At 26.9% G+C, this 26,489-nt stretch overlaps 1 protein-coding gene across 1 annotated transcript in view; it reads left to right on the top strand.

Moving 5' to 3' along the window:
• Window positions 1-26,489, top strand: part of LOC117179934 (mRNA (2'-O-methyladenosine-N(6)-)-methyltransferase) — a 47,608-nt gene that overhangs the window by 8,812 nt on the left and 12,307 nt on the right. The window contains exons 2-6 of the mRNA XM_033372164.1: window positions 4,148-4,219; window positions 4,308-4,422; window positions 11,282-11,605; window positions 18,995-19,150; window positions 22,155-22,315. Of these exons, the coding sequence (XP_033228055.1) occupies window positions 11,318-11,605; window positions 18,995-19,150; window positions 22,155-22,315 (605 nt within the window). The 5' untranslated portion in view covers window positions 4,148-4,219; window positions 4,308-4,422; window positions 11,282-11,317. The remainder of the gene's footprint in view (window positions 1-4,147; window positions 4,220-4,307; window positions 4,423-11,281; window positions 11,606-18,994; window positions 19,151-22,154; window positions 22,316-26,489) is intronic.

Genomic DNA, 26,489 nt, shown 5'->3' with positions numbered 1-26,489 from the left:
CCCCAGTTTTTGTCAAATGTCCACGTTTTGAGACCCCCTGAATCCGAAAAACAGGTTTTTACGAATGTGTGTCTGTATGTCTGTATGCCTTTCTGTCTGCCTGTGAACACGATAACTTTAAGAAAAAATTAATCTATTAGATGGCCCTTTGGAACACTCGTTTAGTGTCCTAAACTAAAGGTCAAGTTTGTTAGACAGCCATTTTGGATGAAAATTCAAAAAGTGGGCACATTTTGAATATTTTTGAGACCACTTTTTTAAAAATTCCAAAATTCTCTGTACGGTTATTCATAGAATTCAAAAAATGTAACAATTTACCCTAATGACTTTTTTTGAAAAATCAAAAATTACTAGAGTTAAAGCATTTTCAAAATCCAAAGAAGCAAACTAAAATGAACATTTTAAGCCAAAAAACGCATGATATGAAAAAAAGTCAAGAGAAGAAAAACTTTTCTTTTTGAAAGCCCTACAGGACTATGATAACAACTTTTTTAATTTGGTCGAGAAGTTGAACACTCCAAATTTGATCGTACCAAAAATAATAAAAAAATCCATTCTTTGGTCAAACTATGCAAGATACGAAAAAAATGTAAAAGCTCAAATTGCGCGCCCTGGAAAGTACTACAAATTAAGAATGAATCACTTTTCGATATAAGCTACGAGAAAAAATTAGACAAAACTTGTTCATCCTAAAAGGAGCTATAATTTTTGATAGGACAGTTCGTTTTTGCTTTAGTCGTAAAAAAAAAAACATTTTAAATAAAAATATTAAATTTGTTTGAAAAAATGACACAAGTTATGAACTTAAATTACCAGACAAAAGTTGTTCACCTAAAAAGATCTATAAATTTATTATTAATTATTTTTCGATAGGACGAGTAGATCTTCTTTTGATCGTAAAACATAAGATTAAAAATTAAAAAATTAACTTTTTGGAGCAAAATAAGAAACAAATACAAAAATAATCATGATAAATACAATTTGCTTTTTATTTTGCAATTTTTTAATAATCAAAAAGAGCTTTAACAAAAGAGAGTTCAAAATCACAAAATGACAGTTGTCGGTCCGTTCACCTTTGATTTTAAAAGGTCTCTGCCCGAGTGCGGAAGAAATGCAAAGACTAAGCGCGGAATGCGATTACCCACAGTCGCGTGCCGTAGGTGTGCTCAAACTCTCGAGCTAAGCTTTTTTAACGAAAGAGAATTCACAATAACAAAATTACAGTGGTGGATGTTTTGAGTCTTAATTTTAAAATGTTTGCGCAAGAATGTGCAAAAATATAAAGACCGAGCGCGTAGCACGAGGTAAATACATAATTGAACGTGGAGCGCGAAATAAATATAACATCGAGCGCGAAGCGCGAGAATCAACAGTCGCGCGCTCAAGGCGCGCTAAATCTTGCTATACAAGAAGAATAATTTTCTACCAACAGCGATGAATTTTCCACTACACAGATCAATTTTCAACTAAAAAGGAAAAATTCTCAAGTAACAAACGTAAATTTTCGATGAAAAAGATTAATTTTCAACCAAACGAAACCGAATTTTTACCAAATTGTTCAATTTTGAATCGTATAAATGTATTTTTAAACGTTATAAGCAAAGCGAAATATATTTAACAAAAAAACGAATTTTCAACAAAATATATGGATTTTCAAACATATAAAGTGAAACTCTGAGACTGTACCGGTCTTGGGGCTGGCGGTGGTGGGAATCAACCTGAGAGAGTTCCGCTCCGGCTGTAAAGGCTTTTTTGTTTGTTCGCGCCTGAGTGACCATCGCTTCCCCCCGCCGTACCTTTTGTTCCTACTTCTGGTGCGGTGTTAATTCTTGGAAGAACTATAATAGGGAGCCCTATCTTACAGTTCCACTATATTTGAATTTACAACTAAAATATATAAATTTTTAACTAAAAATATTATAATTAAATTTTAGTATAAAAATAATTTAAAAAAAAGAAGTTTCAACAAAATATTAAAATTTTCAACCAAATAAAAGAATTTTTAACCAAAAAGATTGATTTTTTACCAAAAACACTTTCTCATTGTGCGGCTCGCTTCGCTCGCAAGTTTGAGCGCCCCTACGGCGCGCGATGGTTGAATCTCGCGCTTCGTGATCGATAATGGACATAATGGACATAATTACACCTCGAGCTTCGCGCTCGGATATTTATTCTTTGCATTTGGAATGCTTGAAAAAAACTTTATCAAAAACATCTCTTTTAGATGGCAGTATTTATATGCGTCTTCATATTCTGAATGGTTACTTAATTAAGTATAGTCAAAGATTAACTTTCTCAAAGCTCTGTAGGGTTTGAGGTACACATTCTCATCGTGACACTCGCGCTGCGCGCTCGATTTCCGACAAACATTTGTAAATAGGTTTTGTTGGATTTTTTTTACTCGTAACTTTCGTCATTTTTCCACACATTTTTTTTATTTAATTTTTTTTTCAACGTTATTTTTCACGAATAAAACAAAAAGTACGCGTCCTATCAACAAGTGATTCTTAACGAAATTGTAGATCTTTTTTGGGATAACTATTTTTGTTAATTTATCTTTTTTCGCTTCCTACATACTTTGTCCACAAAATGGAATTTTTTATTTTCCATTATTTGTTGTGCAATCAAAATTTGAATTTTCGATTTGTGAAGAAAATCCGAAAATTGGTTATAATAACCTTGTAGGGCTTTCCAAAAGAAATGTTTTTCTTTTTTTGCCTTTTTTTTATATCGTACTTTTTTCGGCTTCAAATTTTGATTTTCGGTTAATTAAAAAGATGTTGAAAACGCTATAACTCTGAGAATTTTCATATTAGTTCCTCTTTTTGATGCTACAAGGATCTAACATGTTTCGAGGCCATTGAGGCTTCCTCTTGAGAAATGAGACACTAATACAAAAAAATTAAAGTTAAATATTTAATTTTAAAGATGACTTTCGGCGGGGGGGGGGGGGACAAAGTGGTAAAATTTCAACCATTTGAAACCATTTGAACCAAAAAAAGGTGTTCAAAAAAATAGCTGAATTTTCAACAAACACAAAATTAATCTTTAACCAAAAAGATGAATTTTCAAACAAGAAGAATAATTTTCTACCAAAAATTCGAATTTTCAACAAAGAAACAACAACATTTTTAGAAAAACTAAAATTTTCACTTCTCAGCTAAAAAATTAATTTTCATCATACAAAAAATTTTCATCAAATAAGTTAATTTTCTAACCAATAAATTGATTGTTTATCAAGAATAGGTGAATTTTAACAGGAAAAAAAAAATAATTTTCAACTGAAATAGATGGAATTTCAAGCAAAACAAAAACAAGTGTACAAAAAAATATTTAATTTTTGAGCCAAAGAAATGATTTTTTTATCAGAAGGGCGAATTTTTAAACAAAAAGAATTATTTGCACCGAAAATAGGCGATATTTCAATAAAATATATGAATTTTGAACCAGACGATTTATTTGCCAACTAAAAGATAAATTTTCAATCGAAAATCGAATATTTAAATTTTCTTTTTCCCCATACCGGAGTCACGCCTACCTCGAAGGGAAAATGGCTTATTGGTATAATAATAATAATTCAATTATTTTCCAACAAAAAGCTAATTTTTACCAAAATAGTTAAATTATCAACAAGAACGAAACTAATTTTCAACCAAAATAGATGAATTTTTAAGCAATATGAATAAGTTTCTACCAAAAAGATGAATTTTCTTTTGAAAGAGATAAATTTACAAGAAAAGGACAAACGAATGTTCCAAATAAGTTTAATTTTCAACCAGAGAAATCATTTTTCAACCAAGAACATAATTTTTAAACCGCAAAGATTACAATATAATATATAATACAGTGAAACCCTTCAATAGCCCTTTCGAGAATTGACGCCGCGCCGCATATAGGTGTAACAGCAGCTGCGCGGGGTGCGCGGGGTCTGCGGTTGTCACTCAGGCGAGCACTCAGGCGTGGAAAAACAGAAGCGAAGCGGACTATAATGAGTTAGTTCCCACCCACCGTCAGCCTCAAGATAGGCGCTATAGAAGAGTTTCACGATATCTACATTTTAAACCAAGTAGTTGATTTAATAAAAAAGATAAATTTTCATTTAAAAATGAAAGAGTTTTCAACAAAATAATTAAATTTTCTACTAAAGAGGCGAATCTTCAAAACGCTACCCTCGGCTTGCAGACATCTTGCCAGCTGACATCACAGCGTAAATCTTAAGGTACATACACATGAAATAAATCTCGGGTATTGCACATGCGCACATTCATCAAGCTTTCTCTCTGTGACTCTACTTTTTCTATTTTCAGTTGCAAGCAAATGGCGTCTCACAGGTGGAGTTCGTTGCGTCAAATTTCACAAATCATGACAGAATTCTAACTTTAATAATGTTTTCATTGTAAATTAAAGGATAATTCCATTGCGGTAAGTCTGCACTCCACTTTGCTTCATATTTGCTTACCTACTTTCCCAGTGATCGCATGTAATCAAGTGATTTTGATGTCTCGCGACTGGTATGTAAACAAACAGGGGGTTTGTAGAACTCTAAAAAGCCAATTTTCTGTTTAAAAAATACTCACAAGACCCGTTTTTTTAATTTCTCTGTCAGATTTATGAGTGTCAAAGGTTTATTGAAAGATTAGAGGTTAACCGCGCAAACTTGAAAGTTGTTGCTATCCTCACACCGACTTTCTAATTCCACCACTGTTTTTACGTTTTGTTGATTTTTAACAGCAACAATAGAGAAAATAGAACGTTTTGCACTGATTTTTGTTTTTGTTTTTTATTTTATAAACATGGCGAATGAAGTGATACTCATTTTAAACCATAAAGTCCATTTCTGAGTAAAAATAAATAAGAGTTATAGTACGTTTTATGTACGTCTTTATTCAACTCCTATTTTCTTTTCTTATTTATGTAATTGTTAGAATATTCAAAAATGTAAATTCTAGAGCCTGTCTCTCGTTTTACAGCAATTGAAACAATTTTCAATTGAATGTCAATATTTCTATCAAGATAATAATACATATAGTTAAATTGCAATAACTATTCTTTTTTTTTATTAATTCACTTATACATATATATCTGTCTATATTCACGTTTGTCACAAAATTCGTTTAATACTATCCACATAAAACAAATGTAAAGTGGACTGTAAAATACAAAACTCGGACTCACTACACTCTTGTCAAATTTGAAACTTTTCTGAGCGATTACACAATTTTCTAACAATCTTAGTAATTTTTGTTTTTATAAATTAACAAAGTATTTCAAATTTCAACCAAGTAGTCGCATTTTCAACAAAAAAAGATTAATTATGAACAAAAAATGCAGTAGATGATATTTTCACTTAAAAAGTTCCATTGTATATAAAAAACACTTTAAATTAACTAAAAAATACGAATTTCCAATAAAATAGTTGAATCCTCAAGCCAACAAAAATAAATTTATGACTAAATAGTTGCATTTTTAATAAAATAATATCCGAACTTTCCACCAGAAGAGATTAATTTTCTATATAAAAGACGAATTTTCAACCAAGAAGATTAATTTTCTACCAAAAAGATGAATTCTCAACAAAGTACATACATTTTTAATCAGATAATTAAATTTTTAACCAGATAGTTCAGTTTTCAACAAAATAGTCGAATCCTCAACCAAAAAAGATAGATTTTCAATGAAACAGTTACATTTTTAACAACAACAAATTAGCTTTCTAAAAAAACAGTTGAATTTTCGACCAAGAAGATTAATTTTCTACAAGAAAATAAGAATTTTTGAACAAAATATGTAAATCTTTAACAAAATGGTGAAATTTTCAACCAAGAAGTTTGATTTTCTACCAAAAATAATTATTCAATAAATTGAAATAAAATATTTAATTTCTTCAGTAGGAAAAAAGCATTTTTAAAAACAAAAAAATGAATTTTTAACAAAAATTATGGATATCTAAACAAAAAAAAATCAAGTTAAGAAAGTAGGTAAACTTACAACCTGAAGATATGAATTTTCAACAAACAATGTAATAGTTGATATTTCAACCAAAAAAATATTTTAAGTAAAAAAAAATAGTTTTTTCCCAGATTAATTTATCAATGGGCTTGGTAAATTCAAAAGCTAATTTTTAAGATTTGAAAAATGTCAATTTTTAATTTTGAAAGCTATAAATGTGATATTGTACCATTTCTCAGCATTTCGAATTTTAAAAATTCAAATTCTAAACGTTCCAGATTTGAATATGGTCGACTTTTAATTCTTGAGATAGTTGCAAAAATTGAATTTTGAGAATAATTCCTCTGTTGAAAATTCAACTGTTACATTTTCTAGAAAATTTGGCTTAAAAATTCGTCTGTCGAAGTTTTAACATTAGACGTTTGTAGAAAATTCGTGTAATGATAAGTAAACTGTTGGATTTTGTAGCAAATTCATCTAGAAAATTCAACTGTTGAATTTTCATCCAAGAAGATCAATTTTCCACCAAGTAGTTGAATTTTCAAACAAAAATGATTAATTTTCAACCAAAAAGCTAGAGATTTAAAAATTAAACCAAACCATTTTCAACATTTCAATGTAAAATTATTCTGTTTTAAATGCTTTCGATTGAAAGTTATTTAATTTTAAACGATTCGACTTTGAATTAATTTAATGTTGAAATTTTTAAGTTCTAATTTGATTAAGTAAGATATAAAATTGTTCAATTTACAATTTTTTAAAATAGAAAAATAGGGAAGCCGTACAACTTTTATGTTTCAAATAATTCTGACTTTTTTATATAATAAACTAAAAATGTTAAATACTTCACTCATGCTTAAAATTAAAAAATTGTAATTGTAATAGATTTGAGCAATTTCATTATTTTTACTGAAACTAACATAGAAGTCAAGAAGATTAAAGGCTTCTTAGTTATTTCAAAAATATTAATTACTGATTATTAATTTCATTTTGTTGTATAATTTCGAAGATTTAAAATTGATCTCAAAGACTTTGAGGTATATTATTATAAATTGAATACGCTTTAATTTGACAAATATCAGACCTCACAGTAGAGATCCCTAAAATACCCTATTTTCAAGACTTGGTTAATATAGTACCCTATTTTTCTTACATTCTGTTAAAATATTTCAGGGTATTTTTAAAACTTCTAAAGCATTCTTAAGAGCTTTTAATTTGAAATATTTTAGAGAATTAAAAAATTCCAAGTTAGCACTAATTAATTACATAAATTTGAGGGGATTTCAAAGCGTTTGAAATATTTTAAGATATACAATTTTCTAGAGTTTCGGAATATATTTTAAACGATTTTAACTATTTTAGGGAATGCCACAAGACTCCTAGAAATTTTTAATAATTTTAAGGGATTTCAAAGCGATTGCATTATTTTAGAATAAAGAATTGTCCAGGCTTTCAGGAAATATCGCCGGATCTCATAGAATTTCATGGGTTTAAATAATATTTTTGTGGATTTTAAAGAATGTATTCAAGAGAAGTCAGATATTTCGTAGGATTCCAAAGATTTGAAGATTGATGAAATTAGTTTTTGGAATTCATCCTGAATTCTTATTAATTTATCCTGAATTCTTTAAAAAAATTTAAATTCAATTGATAAATTCATCAAAGGATTTGAAATATTTTAAGGTATATATTTTTTAATTTATTGGCATTTTCAAAACCTTTAGGACCTTGTAAACGATTACCAAATTTTTTTATTTATCTCAATAATTTAAAGGGATTTCAAAGACTTTGGAATATTAAGTTCAAAGAATTCCTCACAAAAAGTGAGGAATTTCGCAGGCAGTGTTGCTACAAGACTTGGAAAAGTCCTGGAATTAAAAAAAAAGTGTTTTATAAATCTGGAAAAGTCATGAAATTTAAAACAAATGACTTGAAAACCTGCACAAGTCATGGAATTTTGACAAAAAGACGGAATATTTTTTAATCGTCTCTATTTCAAAGTCCTAATAAATTAGAATTTTATAGCGAATTCTGTATTTGAAAATTAGACAAGAAAACTTAAGGAAAAGGGAAATATCAGGCAAAGTGTAAGAATTAAATGAAAAGAAATGGAAGATTTAATGGGAAAAGCAAACAAAACTGAAAGATGTTAAAGAAGAAATTCGTGAACTGATGAAATTTCGATAAATTCTAATCTTTGCATACACAGTTCGACTATAATTGTTCATAAAGTAATAACAAAAAAAAAATCTGGTTATAATTACAGAATACTTTTTTTTCACTTTGACAATAATATTATTAAAAATTGTTTTGAATTCAATAAAAGTTATTTATAAATCACTATCATTGCATTATAATTTGTTACAATTCAATTTAATTGGCTAAATTAAAAAAAAAATAGACCTTGATTTTTTTCAAAATTATACCTGGAAAACCTGGAAAAGTCATTGAATTTTGTAACCAGGCTCTTGTAGCAACCCTGGTAGGGTTGCAAAGATTTCCAGAGATTCTCAAATGTTTCTTGAAATCATTTGAGATTCGCCCAGAATTCGTATTAATTTATCCTGAATTATTTTTAATTCATTTGAATTCTTTGAAATTGACTCAATTCAATGGATTAAAAAAAATTGGTTTAATTCATCTTGAAAACATCAAAGCCCATCTTAAATTCTTAGGAATTTCATCAAATTCTTTGAAATTCTCCTTAATTTTTCACATCTCATTTCAAACATACTCAATTCAACGATTTTTTAAAACATTTTTTAACTATTTTTAATTCACTTGACTGATTTTTAAATTTAGATTGATTTTTTCTGAATTTTATCGAATTCTTCTCATTTACCTTAAATTCCTCTAATTTATCAATTTTACTTAAATCAATGGCGTTTCTTCGATTTTTTAAATTATTTCCAATTCATTTAAATTATTTTTTTTATAACTCTGAATTCTCATTAAATAAATGTAAATTGTTTTTTAACTCCTTGCCATTCTCTAGAATTTGGTTAGTTTACTTGAATTCTTCTAAATTTACTTAATTCTATGGATTTTTTTGATTTTAAAAAAGTTTTTATTTGATTGGTCCTGTAGTCTATCACACGCCTGAATTTTTAGGCATTTTCTTTAAATTCTTATGAATTGACTTGGATTTTCAAGCTCATTTCAAAATTTTTGAATTCAACTAAGTTTTTTCATATAATTCATTTCATTTTTTTTAATCTCCTTGAATTTTTATGAATTTTATCGAACTCTTGTTTACCTTAAATTCCTATAAAATCATTTTAATTTTACGGAAATCAATGGAATTTTTTCAGGGTGGCGGCTGGACCGGGAAATGACAGTGCATTTTTTTGACCAGGAATTTTACAAATTTGTAGCAGAAAAATCTGTCCACGTTCGATTTTAACAGTTTTAAAATAATTGGTGGAATTGTTATGTTGTTCACTTATGCTATTACTTAGCTTACAATGCGTGATTCTAGATTTTCCATTTGAAATTTTTATTTCTGAGCTTGCATTTTAATTTAAAGAATTTTTAAATGCTTTTTTAAAGACTTGAACAATAAAAAATAAAAGCCTTTGATTTTGAAAATTTTTAATGAAAAATATTTTGTTTTAATAAAAGAATTTTTTTTCAAATTTATCTGTACTTTAAGTAATAAAAAGTGAACAAAAACGATTTGACAAAACGATTTTAAAACAGTTCAAAATCTAAGCATTTTAAGATTTCAACGTTAAAACTTAAACTTTTTCAATTTGAAAGTCTTAGTTATTAAACAAATGTGAACTTGTGAACGAAAGTTTATAAACTATTTTCAACTTAAAAATAACTTCATAATAATAAAAATTGAAACCAAATATTTAAAAGTAGAGAATCTTTAACTGAATTGTTTGGCATAAAAAACTTGGAATCGTTAAAATTTCTAAGAGCCTTTAAACTTTCAACGTTACAATTTTAATTGTTGTATTTGAAAAATGCTTAATTTGTAAGTGAAATTAAAAATTTTTTATGTATAATTTACAAATCAACATTTGTAGAAAAAATTTGAGTAATTTTAAGAGATATTTAGGAGTTTTAAAAAGATTACAAATTATCATGCAAATTTTAGAAAGTTTTCTTAAAATCTCCTAGAATCTTTATTGAAAATTTTGTTTAAATCTTTGAAAAACTTTTTAAATATTGTGTTAAAATAATTTTTCAACATGAAAAATTATTTTTAAGTTGCCTATGAATCTTAAGAAAATGTTTTTATTCTTTCGAAGCCTTTCACAATTCTTGAAAATAATCTAATTTTTTGTTTAAAATTTGCGAAAATCTACATTTTGTTTTATATTAGGCTATCATTTCAAATTTTACATTAAGTTTGAATAGTTTCAAAACTTCTACATTTCTCTTAAAATTACTCAAATTTCGCCTACAAATAATAAATGTTCAATTGTTATTTATGCATCTAAATTGTAAAGAAATATTATAAAATTTACAGGATTTTCTGAAAATTGTAGAAAAAATTTAAATAATGTTGACAGATATTTAGAACTTCTTAAAAAATTTCTATTGTAATTTTAAGCTTAAAACAAATTTAAAACAACTTCTAGATTTCTCAACATTTCGAAATAAAATGTTGAAGCTTTCCAAGGATTTTTAAACTATTTAAAAAGAAAATAATTTAAATTCTAATTTAAGAAGTGTTCAGTTAAAATTTTTTGCAATTTTTCAATATTTAATGTTTCTAGCTTAAAATTTCTAAAAATTATATAATTTTGAAAATTTTAAAGTTCATTGATTGATTTTTTAATTTAGAGCATTGAAAATGATAACGTGGATTTATATTTCTTTATTGAACAATGTTAGTACCTTCAATTTTTTACGCATAAATTATTGAGCATTTGAATACAAAATTTTTTAATTAGAAACTTTTAAATTTCAATTTTAAAAGTTCACAATTTAACAATTCCACTTTGAGTGCTTTTATTTAAAGCTCAGTTTTTATTACCTCAAGTGGAAAATTTTGTAGCTTTAGTGTTCCATTTTTTAAATTTCATTGACTGTGAAAAATGTTTGCGAACCGGGGAATGACCGGGAATTTATTTCGTCGATTAAAACGGCCACCCTGAAAAAGTACCCTTTGGTCCCTATATTTTATCGCATGGAGACTGTTAGGCCTGAAATATGTGTTTCTAATTTTTAATTAACAAAACGAACAAGCTTAAAAAACAGGATTTAAAAAAATAGCATCTCTGCGAACAGTATTTATTAGATGCGAACGGAATATATTAGCTGTGAATACTGGTCGATTATTATTATGAAATAATAAATTGACTTTATGAATTTGCAGTGAGGCTACGTCATTGTTCACAATAACGCATTTACAATGAACGAAGTAAGCGGTGGGAAGCAGGATATGGCAAGCACTTCTGCTTGGGAAGCGCTGACTTCACAATCTGTGCAGCCTTTACCGTCGATGCACCATCATCATCTTCAGCATCAACAACAACAACATCAACATCCACCTTTGCAACAAGAGCCGAATCCTCACATTACACAAGTTATCGTCCCTACACCCGTTAAGCTGCAAGCTCCTGTTCTTTCATCCCCTCAACATGTCGAGCATTGCTCTGTCCTTACGCAATTACAACAACAGCCTCCCCTGGTTGCGCAGGTATGTTTAAAAATTGTACCACAGTGATCACAGTCCGCCCCCGTCCCACATTTTTTTCACCTTAAATTTGAAGAAGAAAAAATCTACAATCCAGAATTTTGACCCAATTTTCACTTTAAAAGAGATTATTTTTTATGGTACCAATTTTCATTGTTTCCCAAAGTTAGGATGGCGACTTGACCGGGCACTTTATTGACTTGGAAAAAAAACCGGTAAATAACTGGAGATTCGATTTATAACCCGGGAATTCACTTCTGATGGATTTAAAATTTAAGTTCTCATTAGTTAAATAATTTTGTTCTATTTAGAAGTGATTTCTACTTCTTCTGTTTCTAATTTAGCATCACGTTTTATTCGCTTACTCCTCCCCGACTTGAATCAGGGAATTTTAGAAAATTTTTAACGTGTTTATTTTAGGATAGGGAGTTTCGGTAAAGAAATATAATTTCGCTTGAAATTGGGAATTTTTGAATTAATAATCGTAATTGAAAATTCATCTCTGGTTGAAAACTTAACTGCTTTGTTGAAAATCAATTTTTTTAACTACAAATTTAACTATGTTTAACCTGTTTTGCAGAAAATGCGTTTTTTGTTGTTTAAGAATTAGGTTTCTAACAGAAAAAATAATTATTCTATTTTTGGTTGAAAATGTATCTTTTTTCTATGAAACTGCTAGCATATGGTTGAAAGTTGATATTTTTTATTTAGAAATGAAACTAGTTGTTCGAAAATTTATCTACTTTATGAAAAATTAATCTTTTTGCGATAAAATTAAAATATTCCAGTTAAATACTCATCATTTTAGTTTGTAAATAAAAGTATTTGGTTGCATTTTTAACTCTTCTTAAGAATTAATTTTTTTTTTTGGTTGAAGGTTCATCGTTTCAATTAAAAATTAATTTTTTTTTGTTGAAAAATAAGTTGTTTGATTGAAAACTTGTTTTTTGTTTGGATTTTTTTTAACAATTATTTTTATTTTCAACTAAAAATGCAACTATTATTCCTGTTAAATATTTTATAATTTTAGTTAAAAATTCATCTCTATGGTTCAACATTCATTTTTTGTCTAAAAATTTAGTGATTCAATTTTGGATTTAAAAATGATCCTTTTTAGTTGAAAATTCACCTTTTTGGTACAAACTAATTTTCTTGGTTAAAAATTAATCTTTTTGGTCAAAAATTCAAATATTATCAGGGGCGTAGGGAGCTTTTTGATGGTGGGGCTGGGGGGTGTTGTCATAAATGCCGACTCAATAAGTGGAATTTGCCGACTGTGAAGATTTAATATGTACACATTATAGAAGTGTATGTATGCATCAATCATTTAGAGTCGCTGTTATTTTTCAAGAAAATGAACATTCTTTTGCCGAATTATCCGAAAATCCCGAAATATCGTCCCGGCACGACCATTTCCGTTAAAAATTCATCTTTTAGTTTGTAAATAAAATTATTTGGTTGAATGTTTAACTATTTTGTAACAAATTATTTTGTTTTTGTTGAAGATTGATCGTTTTAATTCAAAATTTATTTCTTTGGTAGAAAAATCAGATGTTTGATGGAAAACCTGTTTTTTCTTTGGATATTTTTTGGCGCAAAATAATATCATGTTTAAATTGAAAATATAACTATTATTTCATTCGAATATTCAATCATTTTTACTTAAACATTCATCTCTTTAGTTGAACATTCATTTTTTGACTACAAATGTAATTAGTCAATTTTCTGTTGGATAATTATTTTTTTTTAGTTGAAAATTGGTCATTTTTGGTAGAAATTAATCTTATTGGTGGAAAATAAATCTTTTTGGTCAAAAATTGAATTACTATAATTTAAAGATTCATCATTTCAGTTCAAAATTCATCTTTCTTGTTTAAAATTCAACTATTTCAGTTAAATATTTACAATTTTATTTGAAAATTCATCACTTTGTTTGAAAATATAACTATTTTTTGAAATTTATTTTTTTTGTGTGAAAAGTGATTTTTTAAACTGAAAGTTTAACTTATTCCAATTGAATATTCCATAGGTTTAGTTGAAAATTCATCTGTTTGGTTGAGCATTTATTTATTTAACTTCAAATTTAATTATTTAAGTTTTAGTTGACCATTTTTTGGTCAAAAATGACCAATTTTAACTAAAAAAATGGTACTATTCCATTTTCGGTTCAAAATTATTATTTTTTAATTCAAAATTCAACTATTTGGTTAAAAAAATTTATCTTCTTTAATTAAAAATGAACTATTTCTTTTAAAAAATCATGTATTTTGTTGTAGCATTGTTGTTAATTTTTAGTAAATTAATCTTCTGGTTTGAAAAATCATCTTTTTTGTAAAAATTTAAGTGTTCCAGTTAAACATTCATTATTTTAAATGATAATTCGTCTTTTTGGTTAAAAATTTAACTATGCCTATTTCATTTTTTGTAAAAAGTTATATTTTCTACTTTTTCCTTTTTTGTGTTAAAGGATGTTTAGAGTGAACGTCATGAATTAAAATAAATGTTTGCATTTTGTGGAAAATATAACTATGTTACTTTTAGTTGACAGGGAAAATAAAAAATTTGACCGAAAAAAAACAGGGAAATAGGTGGGAATTTGAAATCGTCCGTTGCCCCCCCCCCCCCCGGCTAAAGTTGCAAAATTTTATCACCGTCCGTCCCCTTTTTTACTTTTTCCCCCTTTCTTCCACCTTAAATTTGAAAATTAAACTCATAAAATCCAGAATTTTTACATAATTTCCCCCCTTTTTGCAAGGTTTTAATTCAATTTTTAAGATTCATGAGACATAATAATCCTAGTATTAAAATGTTTTTAAGGTATTTTAAAGCTCTCATTGTATTTTAATACATTTTCAAGGGTTTCATAAAATACAAATTTAGAATTTCACGGGATTTAAAAATATTTTAGTCGATTTTAAAGTATATATTGAAGAGAAGCAAGGTAGTTTGAAGGGGTTTAAAGATTTGAAGTTATTTGGAATTCACTTTTAATTCTTGTGGATTTTTTTAATGTTTAAAAGTTTTGATTAAATTGGACCTAAGGTTTTCGAAGCATTTTCAAGAAATTTAAACAATTTAAAAGTATGTTCAAGAGAGAAAATGTGTTCACAAGAAGTGAGTGATATGAATATATTTATAATGCACTTTTTAAACTGCAATTTTACTCAATTCAGTGAATTGTTCCAAGGTTTTGGTTTTATTTATCTTGAAGTCTTTATTCAAACTTATAATAAATTCTTAGGCGTTTCTTCAAATCATTTTCAATTCTCCTTCATTATTCTAAACGTATTACAAATTTACTCAATTCAATTAATTTCTTCATGTTTTTTAATTGTCTTGAATTTACTTGATTTTTTTTTTTAATTTCAGTTTGATTTTTTTATGAATTTCATCGAACTCTTCGCGTTTCCCTTAAATTCCTCTAAATTCACTCAAATTTTCTGAAATGGATTTTTTTTATTAAAAAAAATTCAACTTATTTGAATTGTTTTGTAGTCATTAGTAACTCTTTTTTGGTTAAAAATTAGGGGAATGTCCAAGATTTAAAAAGATTTGAAATTATTTTTTGGAATTCACCTTGAATTCTTCTTTTAAAGTTATTTTTTTTTATAAATGATCCTAAAGTCTTTTAAACGAATCTTAAATTCTTGAGCATTTTATGAATTATTTTGAAATCCTTTTAATTTTTCTAAGCTCATTTTAAATTGACTGAATTCAGTGAAATTTTTTTCATATTCATAAACTTATTTGTTTAATTTTTTATGAAGGTTGTCGAATTCAAAACAAAAGATTTTTCTAGAATAAAGTGTTTAATCTATACTATATAAACGACTAATTTTCAAGAAAAAAGTTAATTTTTAACTAATTAGTTAATTTTTCAATAAAATATTTAAATTATCAGTTTAAAACACGAATTTTTAAGAAAGTAGTTAAATTTTAAAACTAAAAAGATCTATTTTTAAAAGAAACTGGAGTATTTAATTTTAATTGGAGAGAATTATTTTTCAAGGAAAAAAAACGATTTTTCTAAAAACAGTTTAATTTCTACCATATAGTTGAATTTTTGAACTAAAAAGATCAATTTTCGACCAAAAATGGAGTAGTTCAATTTAATTTTAGAGAATTAGTTTTCAGTTAAGTAGTTAAATTTTCGTAACAGTTTGATTTCATACCAGACAGTTGAATTTTCAATAAAAAACTACTAATTTTCAACAACAAAATTCATTTTCAACCAAATATTTATTTTTTCAACATAATATTTAAATTGTCAGTTTAAAACTCTAATTTTTAAATAAAAGAAACACGAATTTGTAATAAAGTAGTTTAATTTTCAAGTCAGATGTTGAATTTTTAAACTAAAAAGATCAATTTTTAACAGAAACTGGAGTATTTAATTTTCACTGGAAATAATTATTTTTCGATAAAAAAAAATGAATTTTCTAGAAAACAGTTTAATTTATACTATATAGTTGAACTTTTAAACTAAGAAAGATAAATTTTCAATAAACAGTGGAGTAGTTAAATTTTCGTAACAGTTGAATCTTCAATAAAAACGACTAATTTTCCAAAAAAAAAAGTTAATTTTTAACCAATTAGTTAATTTTTCAACAAAATATTAAAATTGTCAGTTTAAAACACTAATTTTTAACCAAAGAAAGACGAATTTGTAAGAAAGCTGTCCAATTTTTAACTAAGATGTTGAATTTTTAAACTAAAAAGATCAATTTTTAACAAACAGTGGAGTAGTTACATTTTCGTAACAGTTTAATTTTGTACCAGACAGTTTACTTATCTACCAAATTGTTTAAGTTTCAATAAAAACGACTAATTTTTAACCAATTAGTTAATTTTTCAACAAAAATTTTAATTATCAGTTTAAAAATTAATTTTTAACCTAAGAAACACGAAATTTTAAGAAAGTGGTTCAAGGTCTAAGTAAGGAGTGGAATTTTCAATCAAAAAAGATTTTTCAGTCAAGAAAAAAAAAACAATTGAAAAATGAAATTTACAGACAAAAGACGAATTTTCACCCCGAAAATAAAAATTTTCAACAAAATAGCTTACCTTTGTGTGATTGTGTTTGATAATCCAGGCGTTCTAAGAAATTCGGGGAAAAAATGCTACGTAAAATTTGATTTTGGGGTCTTGCAGTGCTAGGAAGTAGAACAAAAGCCTATATGTTTGCGACCAAGGTTTTGGAAGCACTGCGCGTGTAAACATTCGTCAAAGATAACAAAGCATGTTTTTTGTTTATTGAAATTAACCTATATTTCTGTCAAAAAAATTTTTTGATGATTTTACAAATATATGCTAAATTGCTTTCTTAAAAAAAAACCGTCCGTGCTTTCGAAACGTTGGTCGCAAACACAAAGGCTTTTTTTTTACATGCTTGCAAGAACTCGAAGTCAATTTTCAGGCAGAATTTTCTTCTTCAAATGAGTCTTTTTGCATAGGACATGTGATCTATGAATTCTCAACCCAAAAAGACGAATTTTTAACAAAATTGTAGATTTTTTCAGAGAAACAGAAGATTTTTCTACAAAAAGGATGAATTTTTAACAACATTTTTTTTATTTTCAACAAAACAGTTGATTTTTCAACCAAACAAGATTTTTCAGACAAAAAAAATTCAACCAAAGTTGTTAAATTTTCAACTAAATAATTTAGCTGTTAACTAGAAGATCTTTCATCTTTTTCTCATGTCCATCGAAGATAAAAAAGTTCCTAATAATACATTAAATCCCTTTTTAATTAGAATTTTACCTAAAATTGAACTATGGAACTGCTGTAATTTTTTTTATTAAGATTGAATTATTTTGGCCAGATGGCTTGATCGGAAAATCAGGACATTATTTGACTTCTCAACCCCTGCAAGCTGACTTTTCCTTGACCAATTTTTTATTTCTCCTAATCGTGATACGTTTTTCTTTAAGGTTTAATTTTTGACCAATGAAATTATTTTTTGATCAAAAAAATCAATTTTCAACCAATAAGATTAATTTTGTACCAAACGGTATGGATTTTGTAATAAAATACGAAATATTTAATACAAAAAATTAATTTTTAAACCAGTAGATTAATTTTTCATAAAAAAGATAAATTTTTAACCGAAAGAAAATGTAACGCCCAGGCATTTTTTTTTTAGATACATGAATTTCCAATTTAAAAAGATAAATAAGAACCAAAAATGGAATAGTTATACTATCAGTCAAACCAATCATTTTTTAACAAAATAGTTAGGTTTTCTACTGCAGAAAAAAAATAAATAAAAAAAAAGAAGTATTTTTAACAAAACTTTTCAATTTTTCTCCAAAGAAATAGATTTTCAACTATAATAATAAATCTTTAAAAAAAAGAATGGATTTTAAATTAAATAGTTGAATTTTCGACTAAGAAGATGAATTTTCAACCATGAAAATTCATTTTCTTCCAAAAAGACGAATTTTCAACTAAGAAAGATTGATTTTTAACTGAAAATGGACATGTTATGTTTTCAGTTAAAAATGTCTTTAGCTAAAAAAAAAACTTAACCCAAAATGGTTTTGTTACGTTTACAGTTAAAAACATTAATTTTCAACTATCAAACATTTTTTTAAACAAAATATTTCAGTTTTCAAACAAAAAAATTAGTTGTCGAACAAAAAGATAAATTTATCAACAAGAAGATTATTATTTTATCACAAAATACAAATTTTCAACAAAGTGCATTGTTTTCTCAACAACATACATGGATTTTCATTGAAATAGTTGAACTTATAACTGAAGAAGAAGAAATTTAAATTAAAAATAAATAAAAAAATAACAAAATTATTAAATTTGTAGCCAAATAAATTAATTGTTAACTGTAACGATGAATCTACATGAAGAATGAAACGATGAATTTTGAATGAAAAGATTTAATTTTTGATCCGCAAGATGAATTTTCAACCATAAAGAATCATTTTCTTTTGAGAAGGCGTGTTTTCTACAACATATATAAATTTTCAAATAAAAAGGATAAATTTGTTATCAAACACGTAATAGTTATATTTTTAGTTTAAAAACTTAATTCCTAACAAAAAATAACACGAATTTTTAACAAAATAGTTTTCTTAATTCATCGAAATTCGAAAATTCGGATTTTTTATTTCAGAAAAACGAATTTTCTATAAAATAGTTGAATTTTCAAACCGGAAATATCTAATTTGAATAAAATATTAATTCTTCTTACTCTTTTTTTCACTTTTCTTTTACTTTTCACTCACTTCTTTCTCATTGCTGTTACTTTACGTGCCGCAAATTTGCGTTTTCATTTTATGAAAAAGTCAGGACATAAACCAAAAAAATCCTAATTTAATTGAACTGGTCATAATTATATGAAAATCTAACATCAATTTTATTTCTCTTTCACAGGCTCCAATGTTAAATGCTTTTGCAGAGCCGGAACTGTCCATCGAACTTCAACAACAAGGATGGAAGAAGTTTTGGAGTAAGCGAGAAAATCGGCCTTATTTCTGGAATAAATTGACTGGAGAGTCATTGTGGGTGATGCCGTCGTTAAAACCTCAGGTTAGTGGTAAAAGCTTCGCAGTAAAAGCATTTGACCGGAAATCAGTCGATCCAAAAATTTAACATCTTATTGATTAAAAACCTCTCTCAGGATGTCCATCCTACCTGGAAATGTAAGGAAAAGTTTTTTAAATTCAGAGAATTTTCTCGAGAGCGTACTTAATTTTTTTTTTAATTGTAAATTAAATTGAATGAAACTTTATTTTGTTTGAAATCACTTTTTTTTACTGAAAGTTTAACTATTCTGTTTTTAGTTGAAAATTGATCGGGTTTAGTTGAAAATTCAAGTCTTCATAGAAAATACATTCTTTTTGGTTGACTTTAATTATTTTTCATTCGAAATTTAAATATTCTTCGGTTGCATTTCATTATTTGTTATTAAAAATTGAAAGCTTCTTTGGTTGAAACATCAACTAATGCATCTTTTGTTCCGAATGAATCTCTTTCGAATCAAGATTTAATTACTCCGTTGACAGTTACTCTCCTGTTAAAAATTCATTTATTGTTAAAGGTTCATAATTTTATTCGAAAATTCGTCTGTTTTTTTTTTTATGAAACAAAATGTTTGTACTGAAAATATAACAATTTAGCACTTGGTTGAAAAATTATATTTATTTTTAAGTCTTGACTTTTGTTAGAAAACTATTTTGTGGGCTGAAAATTAGTGTTTTTGTTGGAAATTTAATGATTTTAGTTAAAGAATGAAAACGGAAAATTTAGCTATTCAATTGTTTTTTGACAGTTTATCTTTTTCATTTAATATTCATTTAATTTACGTATAATTCTTCCTGGTTCCAAATGATTCTTCTATTCCATTTTCGGTTGAAACTTGATCTTTTTTAGTTTACAATTGAACTATTTGAAAATTTGGGTTTTTGTGTTTGATAATGCAAATATTTCGTTGGGCATTCATGTATTTTTTCGAAAAATCATCTTTGTTGTAAAAAATTCATCTTTCTAGTTAAAAATAAAACTACTTGGTTAAAAATTTAAATATTGTCTCAAAAATTCATCTATTCCAGATCAAGATTTATCATTTTAGTTGGCAATCCGTTAGTTTGGTTGAAAATTAAGTGTTTGGTTAAAAATTGGTCTTTTAGTTGAAAATTCAACTTTTTTGTTAAAAGTGCATATCTTTTTTTTCTAATCTTCTTTCTTGCTAGAATATTAACTTCCTACTTTGTATTAAATATTCATTACACCGGCGCACAAAAAAGTGGTCTGTCCGGCGGATTGTACCAGCATATCTGTATGTTTTTGGGGTCGCTGAATTCGAATCTGGGGTCTAAATAACCCAGTTGGCTCATATTTTTTCGTAAAACACAAAAATAGACCTAAAATCGACGAAACCAGCGATTGTTTATGTATATTTTTGCAAAAAACAATGTCTGCATGCCCGGTGCTTTTAATCAGCACATCTATATGTTTTCGGAGTCGTTGAATCTGAATCCGGTGTCCAAACAACCCAGTTGGCTCATATTTTTTCGAAAAACGTAAAATCGACGAAAACCGCCATTTTTCTTGTATATTTTTTCAAACAAAATTTGTTCATGCCCGGTGGTCTTAATCAGCATATCTATATGATTTTGGGGTCGCTGAATCCGAATCCGAGGTCCAAATAACCCAGTTAGCTGATTTTCTTTCGAAAAACGCAAAATAGAAGTTTTAGTCATTTTTACGTCTATTTTTGCGTTTTTCGAAAAATATGAGCCAACTGGGTTATTTGGGCCCCAGATCGGATTCAGTGACCCCAAAAACATATAGATATGCTGATTAAGACTACCGGGCATGAACAAATTTTGTTTGCAAAAATGTATAAGAAAAATGGCGGTTTTCGTCGATTTTACGTTTTTCAAAAAAAAAAATATGAGCCAACTGGGTTATTTGGACACCGGATTCGGATTCATCAACGACTCCGAAAACATATAGATGTGATGATTAAGACCACCGGGCATGCAGACATTGTTTTTTGCAAAAATATACATAAAAAATCGCTGTTTTCGTCGATTTTACGTCTATTTTTGCGTATTTCGAAAAAATATGATTCAACTGGGTTATTCGGACAGCGAGTTCGGATTCAGCGACCCCAAAAACTTAAAGATGTGCTTATTAACATCACAGGGTATGGAAATATATTTTTCTATTTACGAAAATATACACCAAAAATTGCTGTTTTCATCGATTTTGTGTCTATTTTTGCGTTTTTCGAAAAAATATTAGCCAAATGGATTGTTTGAACCCCAGATCGGATTTAGCGACCCCAAAAACATATAGATATACTGGTGTAGTCCGCCGGATAGAACACTTTTTTTGTGTGTCGGTGTTATATTTGAGTAATTACTTCTTCTTTTTCGTTGAAAATAAAACTACTTGGTTAAAAGTTTAATTAAATTTGTTTAAAAAATTTAATTTTTGTTCGTGGAAAAATAATTTTTTAACCGAAAATTTAACTATTACATTTTTGGTTGAAAACTGATATTTTTCAGTTCCAAATTCAGCTATTTTTTTGAAAATTGATCTTTTTCAGTTGAAAATTCCACTCTTTGATTGAGAATTAATGTTTTTTTTTTTAAATCGTGTTTTTGGTAGAAAATTAATCCTTCTGTTTGAAAATTCAACAATTTGGTTAAAAATTCGTGTATCTTTTTGTAAATATAAATTTCCACTTGAAAAATTAGAAATTTGAGGCGGTTTAAATTAATTTCTAATATAGTCCTTACATTATTTCACCTAAATATATAATTATAAGTACATGAAATAAAAATGTGCTTGAATTTTATTCAAATTCGTGTACATTAGAGGCAGATTCCAGAAATGATTAATTTTGTTTTTAGCGTTATTACTTATTTATTTAATCTATCATACTAAAATATATAAGAATATCTTGTAATATTAATTAAACTCCTATAAACTAAAAAGAACATTATTTGTAATAAACTCGCGAAAACCAATACCTGGAAAATCCTTGGAATTATTAAACATAAGAAAATGAAATTTCTTTTAGTTTGATCCAATCACCGATCCACTGGGAATTTGCGGAGTTCCCTCAATGCCATCTGTGCCAGGAAATGGACAAATGCCTCCGGGTACACCCGGAGGGCCTCTTAAACGCCGAGCCTCCGAAGATGGAAATGCAATACAAACGGTTAAAAAGTTTATATTGGCGTAAGTTTAAAAGTCAAATACGATACTTATTTATGGTTGCTATAGGTCAGGGAATTCTGCAACGTCAGAAAATTCAAAACTAGTCAGGGAAAGTCAAGGAAAACCTGCAACAGTCAGGGTATTTTACTGAGTTGCATCTTAGTAAAATAGGATTTTGGAAAGAAAATATGTTAATAACAAGTAAGCCTTGCAAACGTGTAATTATATGATTTTTTTGGTGGAGAATTCATCATGTGGTTAAAATTGTTATTATATTGTTTTAAATTGTATTATCTTGTTGAAAATTTGGCATTAAAATTCAACATTTTGAATGAAACTATTTTTTTTGTTACCTCAAAAATCTTTCTTGTTTGAAAATTCGTCTTTATGGTATAAAAATTTATCTTCTATCGTAGAAATTTGATCTTTTTTCGCTGAAACTGCAACTTTTTCATTGAGAATAATTCTTTTTTGTTGAAATTTTTATGTGTGGAGTTGAACTCTTTTTGGTTAAAAATTAAAATCTTTTTTCGTTGAGATATCATATGCATATTACATTTTTCGTTGAGAGATCACCTTTTTTGGTTGAAAATTTAACTATTTAGTTGAAAATTTTCTTTTTTTTCAGTTGAAAATTAATTGTTTCAATCGAAAACTGAACTACTTCATGTCTAGTTGAAAAATGATGTTTTTCAGTTGAAAATTCAACTATTCGGTTGAGAATTTATGTCTAGTTGAAAAATTGTCTTTTGTCGTAGAATACTAATATTCTTGGCGTAAATTGCATCTTCTTGGTTGAAAATGAATTTCTTTGGTCGAAAACTCATTTTATATGGTTGAAAAAAATGTATTTTACTAAATATTTATGTGTTCTATTTTAAGTTGAAAATTTGCACTTTTAGTTGTAAAAATTCAACTGTTTTGGTTAAAAATTCATTTTTTTCGTTGAAAATTCGCCTTTTTCAGTATAAATAAGCAATCTCATTTGTTGAACTTCATTTTTTCGGCTAAAACTTAATTTCTTTGTTTCAAAATGTAACTATTTTTTTTCTAACTGCAAGTTCAACTTTCACTTTTGGTCGATGTTCCATATTTTTTTGTCAAAAATTCAACTAATTTGGTTAAAAATTTACGTGCTTTGTTAAAAATTCATAACTTTTCGTAGAAAAATAATGTTTATAGTAGAAACCTAATGTTTTGCGTTGAAAATGTTATTATTTAATTTAAAATTCATTTCATTAATTAAAACTTAATTCGTTTACCTGAAAATTAACTATTCTATTTTTTGTTAAAAATTGATTTCTTTAAGCTGAAAATTCAAATATTTTGTTGAAACATCGTCTTTTCTGGCAGGTATTTAATCTTCGTCGTTAAAAATTCATTTATTAGTTTAAAAATTAATTCTTTTCACTAAAAAATTAACTATTTCATTTCACGTTCAAAATTGACCTTTTTTAGATGAATGTTCAACTGTTTTGGTTCTGAATTCAAATATCTTGTTGACAATTCTTATTTTTTTAGTAGAAAAGCAATCTCATTGGTTAAAATTTTATCTTTTTGGGGTGAAAAATCATTCCTTTGGTTAAAAATGTAAATATTTTATTGAAAATTCGTTTTCATTTTAACTGAAAATTTTAATTTCATAATTGGTCGAAAATCCACATTTTTTGTTAAAAATTATATTATTTGGTTGAAAATTCATTTATTTTATTCAAAATTTCACTTTTTGGTTAAAAATTCATGTTTTTCATTGAAGCTTAATTTTTTTTAATAGAAAATAAAACTATTCTTATTTTTATGGAAAATGTATCTTTTTAAGTTAAAAATTCTCATATTTGGTTGAAATTTGGTCATTTGTAGTTGAAACTTCATCTTCTTGGTTAAGTTTTTTTAAAACTTCATTTTTTTTTTGTTTAAAACGCTTCTTTTTTAACTTGACAATCCAAATATTTTGGCGTTAAATTCATATTTCTGTCGGCGAAATTCAACTTCATTTTAAAAATTCATTTTTTGGATTTAAAATTTAACAGTTTGTTGATCTCTTATGAAATTCTGTGTGATTTTTACCTATGGAGGCCTTTAAAACAAATTTAGAAATTAAACTTTTTTTTCATTAACATTATTGATCTGTCATATGTAATTTTATATAACATATGTATTTATATATGAATGAAAAATTTAGAACGGCCAGGGAAAATGAAAAATTGTTGAGGGAATTTAAAAATAATAAAATTGGGATTTAGTAGCAACCCTGTTATTTAATTTAAAGTCTCACAAAACGGTCCCTATATCCCCTATTGTACCCTGAATTCAGTTAAGGTCGCTAAAATACCCTATTTTTAGGGTATTTTTAAATATTCCGAGAGATTTTTAATAAATTTCAATAATTTGAAGAGTTTTTAAAGCTTTTAGGTTATTTTAAAAACTTCTAAGGCATTTTTAAAGCGCTTTTAATCTGAAATATTTTAAGGAACTTTAAACGATTCAAAGGAATAATAAATTAATTTTTTTCATTTTAAGGGATTTCAAAACCTTTGAAATATTTCAGGATGATGCATTTGGTAGAATTTCGAAACATATGGAACAATTTTACAGGTCCAATAAATTTTTAAGATATTTTAAAATGTTTCACAGGATTTTATAAGATTTCCGAGGATTTCAACGATTTTAAGGGATTTTAAAGGTATCAAGGTATTTCAATACATTTTCTATATCATAGAATATTTTCCATATCATCATAGAATTTCATTAGGATTTTATAATATTTTACTGGATTTTAAAGAATTTATTCATGAGAAGTGAGGTATTTTGTAGTGTTACAAAGGATTTGAAATACTTTAGGGAATTTCGGAAAACATGGAACGATTTTACAGGATATATAATTTCTTATTATATTTTTAAAGATTTCGCGTTATTTTATAAGGCGTCCGAGGATCTTAATGATTATAATGGTTTTTTTAAAGCTTTCAGGGTAGTTTAACCAATTTTCCAGGATTTCAGAAAATATCACCAGATTTCTTAGAATTTCACGGAAATTAATAATAATTTAGTGGTTTTTAAAGAATCTCTTTTTCTAAAGTCAGGTATATCATAGGGTTTCAAAGATTTGAAGAGATTTAAAATTATTTTTTGTAATTCACCCAGAATTCTTTTGAACATTTTAAATTCAATTGAATTCTTCTAAATTAACGTAATTCAATGAATTTTTTTAACTCGTTAAAGTTTTTATTTATTTGATCGTGAGAATCAATTAAAAAAAAGAGCAAAGGATTTTAAATATTTGAAGTTATTTTTTCGAGTACCTTGGCACTTTCAAGAGCTTTAAAAAAATTTACGATTTAAAAAGATGTTAAAGGGTTTGAAATAATGTAGGTTACTTAAAAATATTACAAGTATTTTTTATTTGGTTCCAGTAATTTAACGGGATATTTTAGGAAATTTTAAAAGATTCTAAGGCATTTTCCAAAGATTAAAACAATTTCAAGGGTTTTCCTAGGGTTTTATATTTTTATGGGATTTGAACAAATTTGAATGTGGTTGTAAATCATTTCCTAGAATTTTGGAAGATATGGCAGGAGTTTACAGGACCTATAAGGTTTGAAGATATTTTAAAAGATTCATTATTAGATTTCATGGGATTTTATCATATTTAAATGAATTTTAAAGAATTTATTCATAAGCAGTGAGAAATTTCGTAACTTGAAGGATTTCAAAAAATTTTCAAATATATATTTTTTTGATTTATTATTTTTATTAATTTGAATGGATATTAAAGCACTTGAAATATTTTAGGGTAAAGAATTTTCTAGAAGTTCGGAAGATATGTAACAATTTTACAGGTTTTAAGATATTGTAAAAGATTCCATGGGATTTCATAAGGTTTTCGAAGATTTCAATGATCGTAAGGATTTTTTACAGTTCTCAAGGTATTCTAATCAGTTTTTTAGGATTAATAAAAATACCATAGAATTTCATGGGATTTTATAATATTTTTTTGAATTTTAAAGAATTTATTGAAGGGGAGTAAGATATTTCGTAGGTTTTCAAATATTTGAAAACTTTTTAAAGGGGGAGGGTCGGTAAGGCCGGTTTATGGCCTAATTTATTTTTGGACCAAAAAATCAGAAAAAATCATGGTAGTATCTTATAAGTATCCCGAGTCGATTGCACGCTAAACGGACTACCCTCCACCCCC

This window comes from Belonocnema kinseyi, chromosome 9, assembly GCF_010883055.1.
Source record: "Belonocnema kinseyi isolate 2016_QV_RU_SX_M_011 chromosome 9, B_treatae_v1, whole genome shotgun sequence".
Classification (NCBI taxonomy): Eukaryota; Metazoa; Arthropoda; class Insecta; order Hymenoptera; family Cynipidae; genus Belonocnema; species Belonocnema kinseyi.
This window is presented reverse-complemented; position numbering and strand designations above follow the sequence as displayed.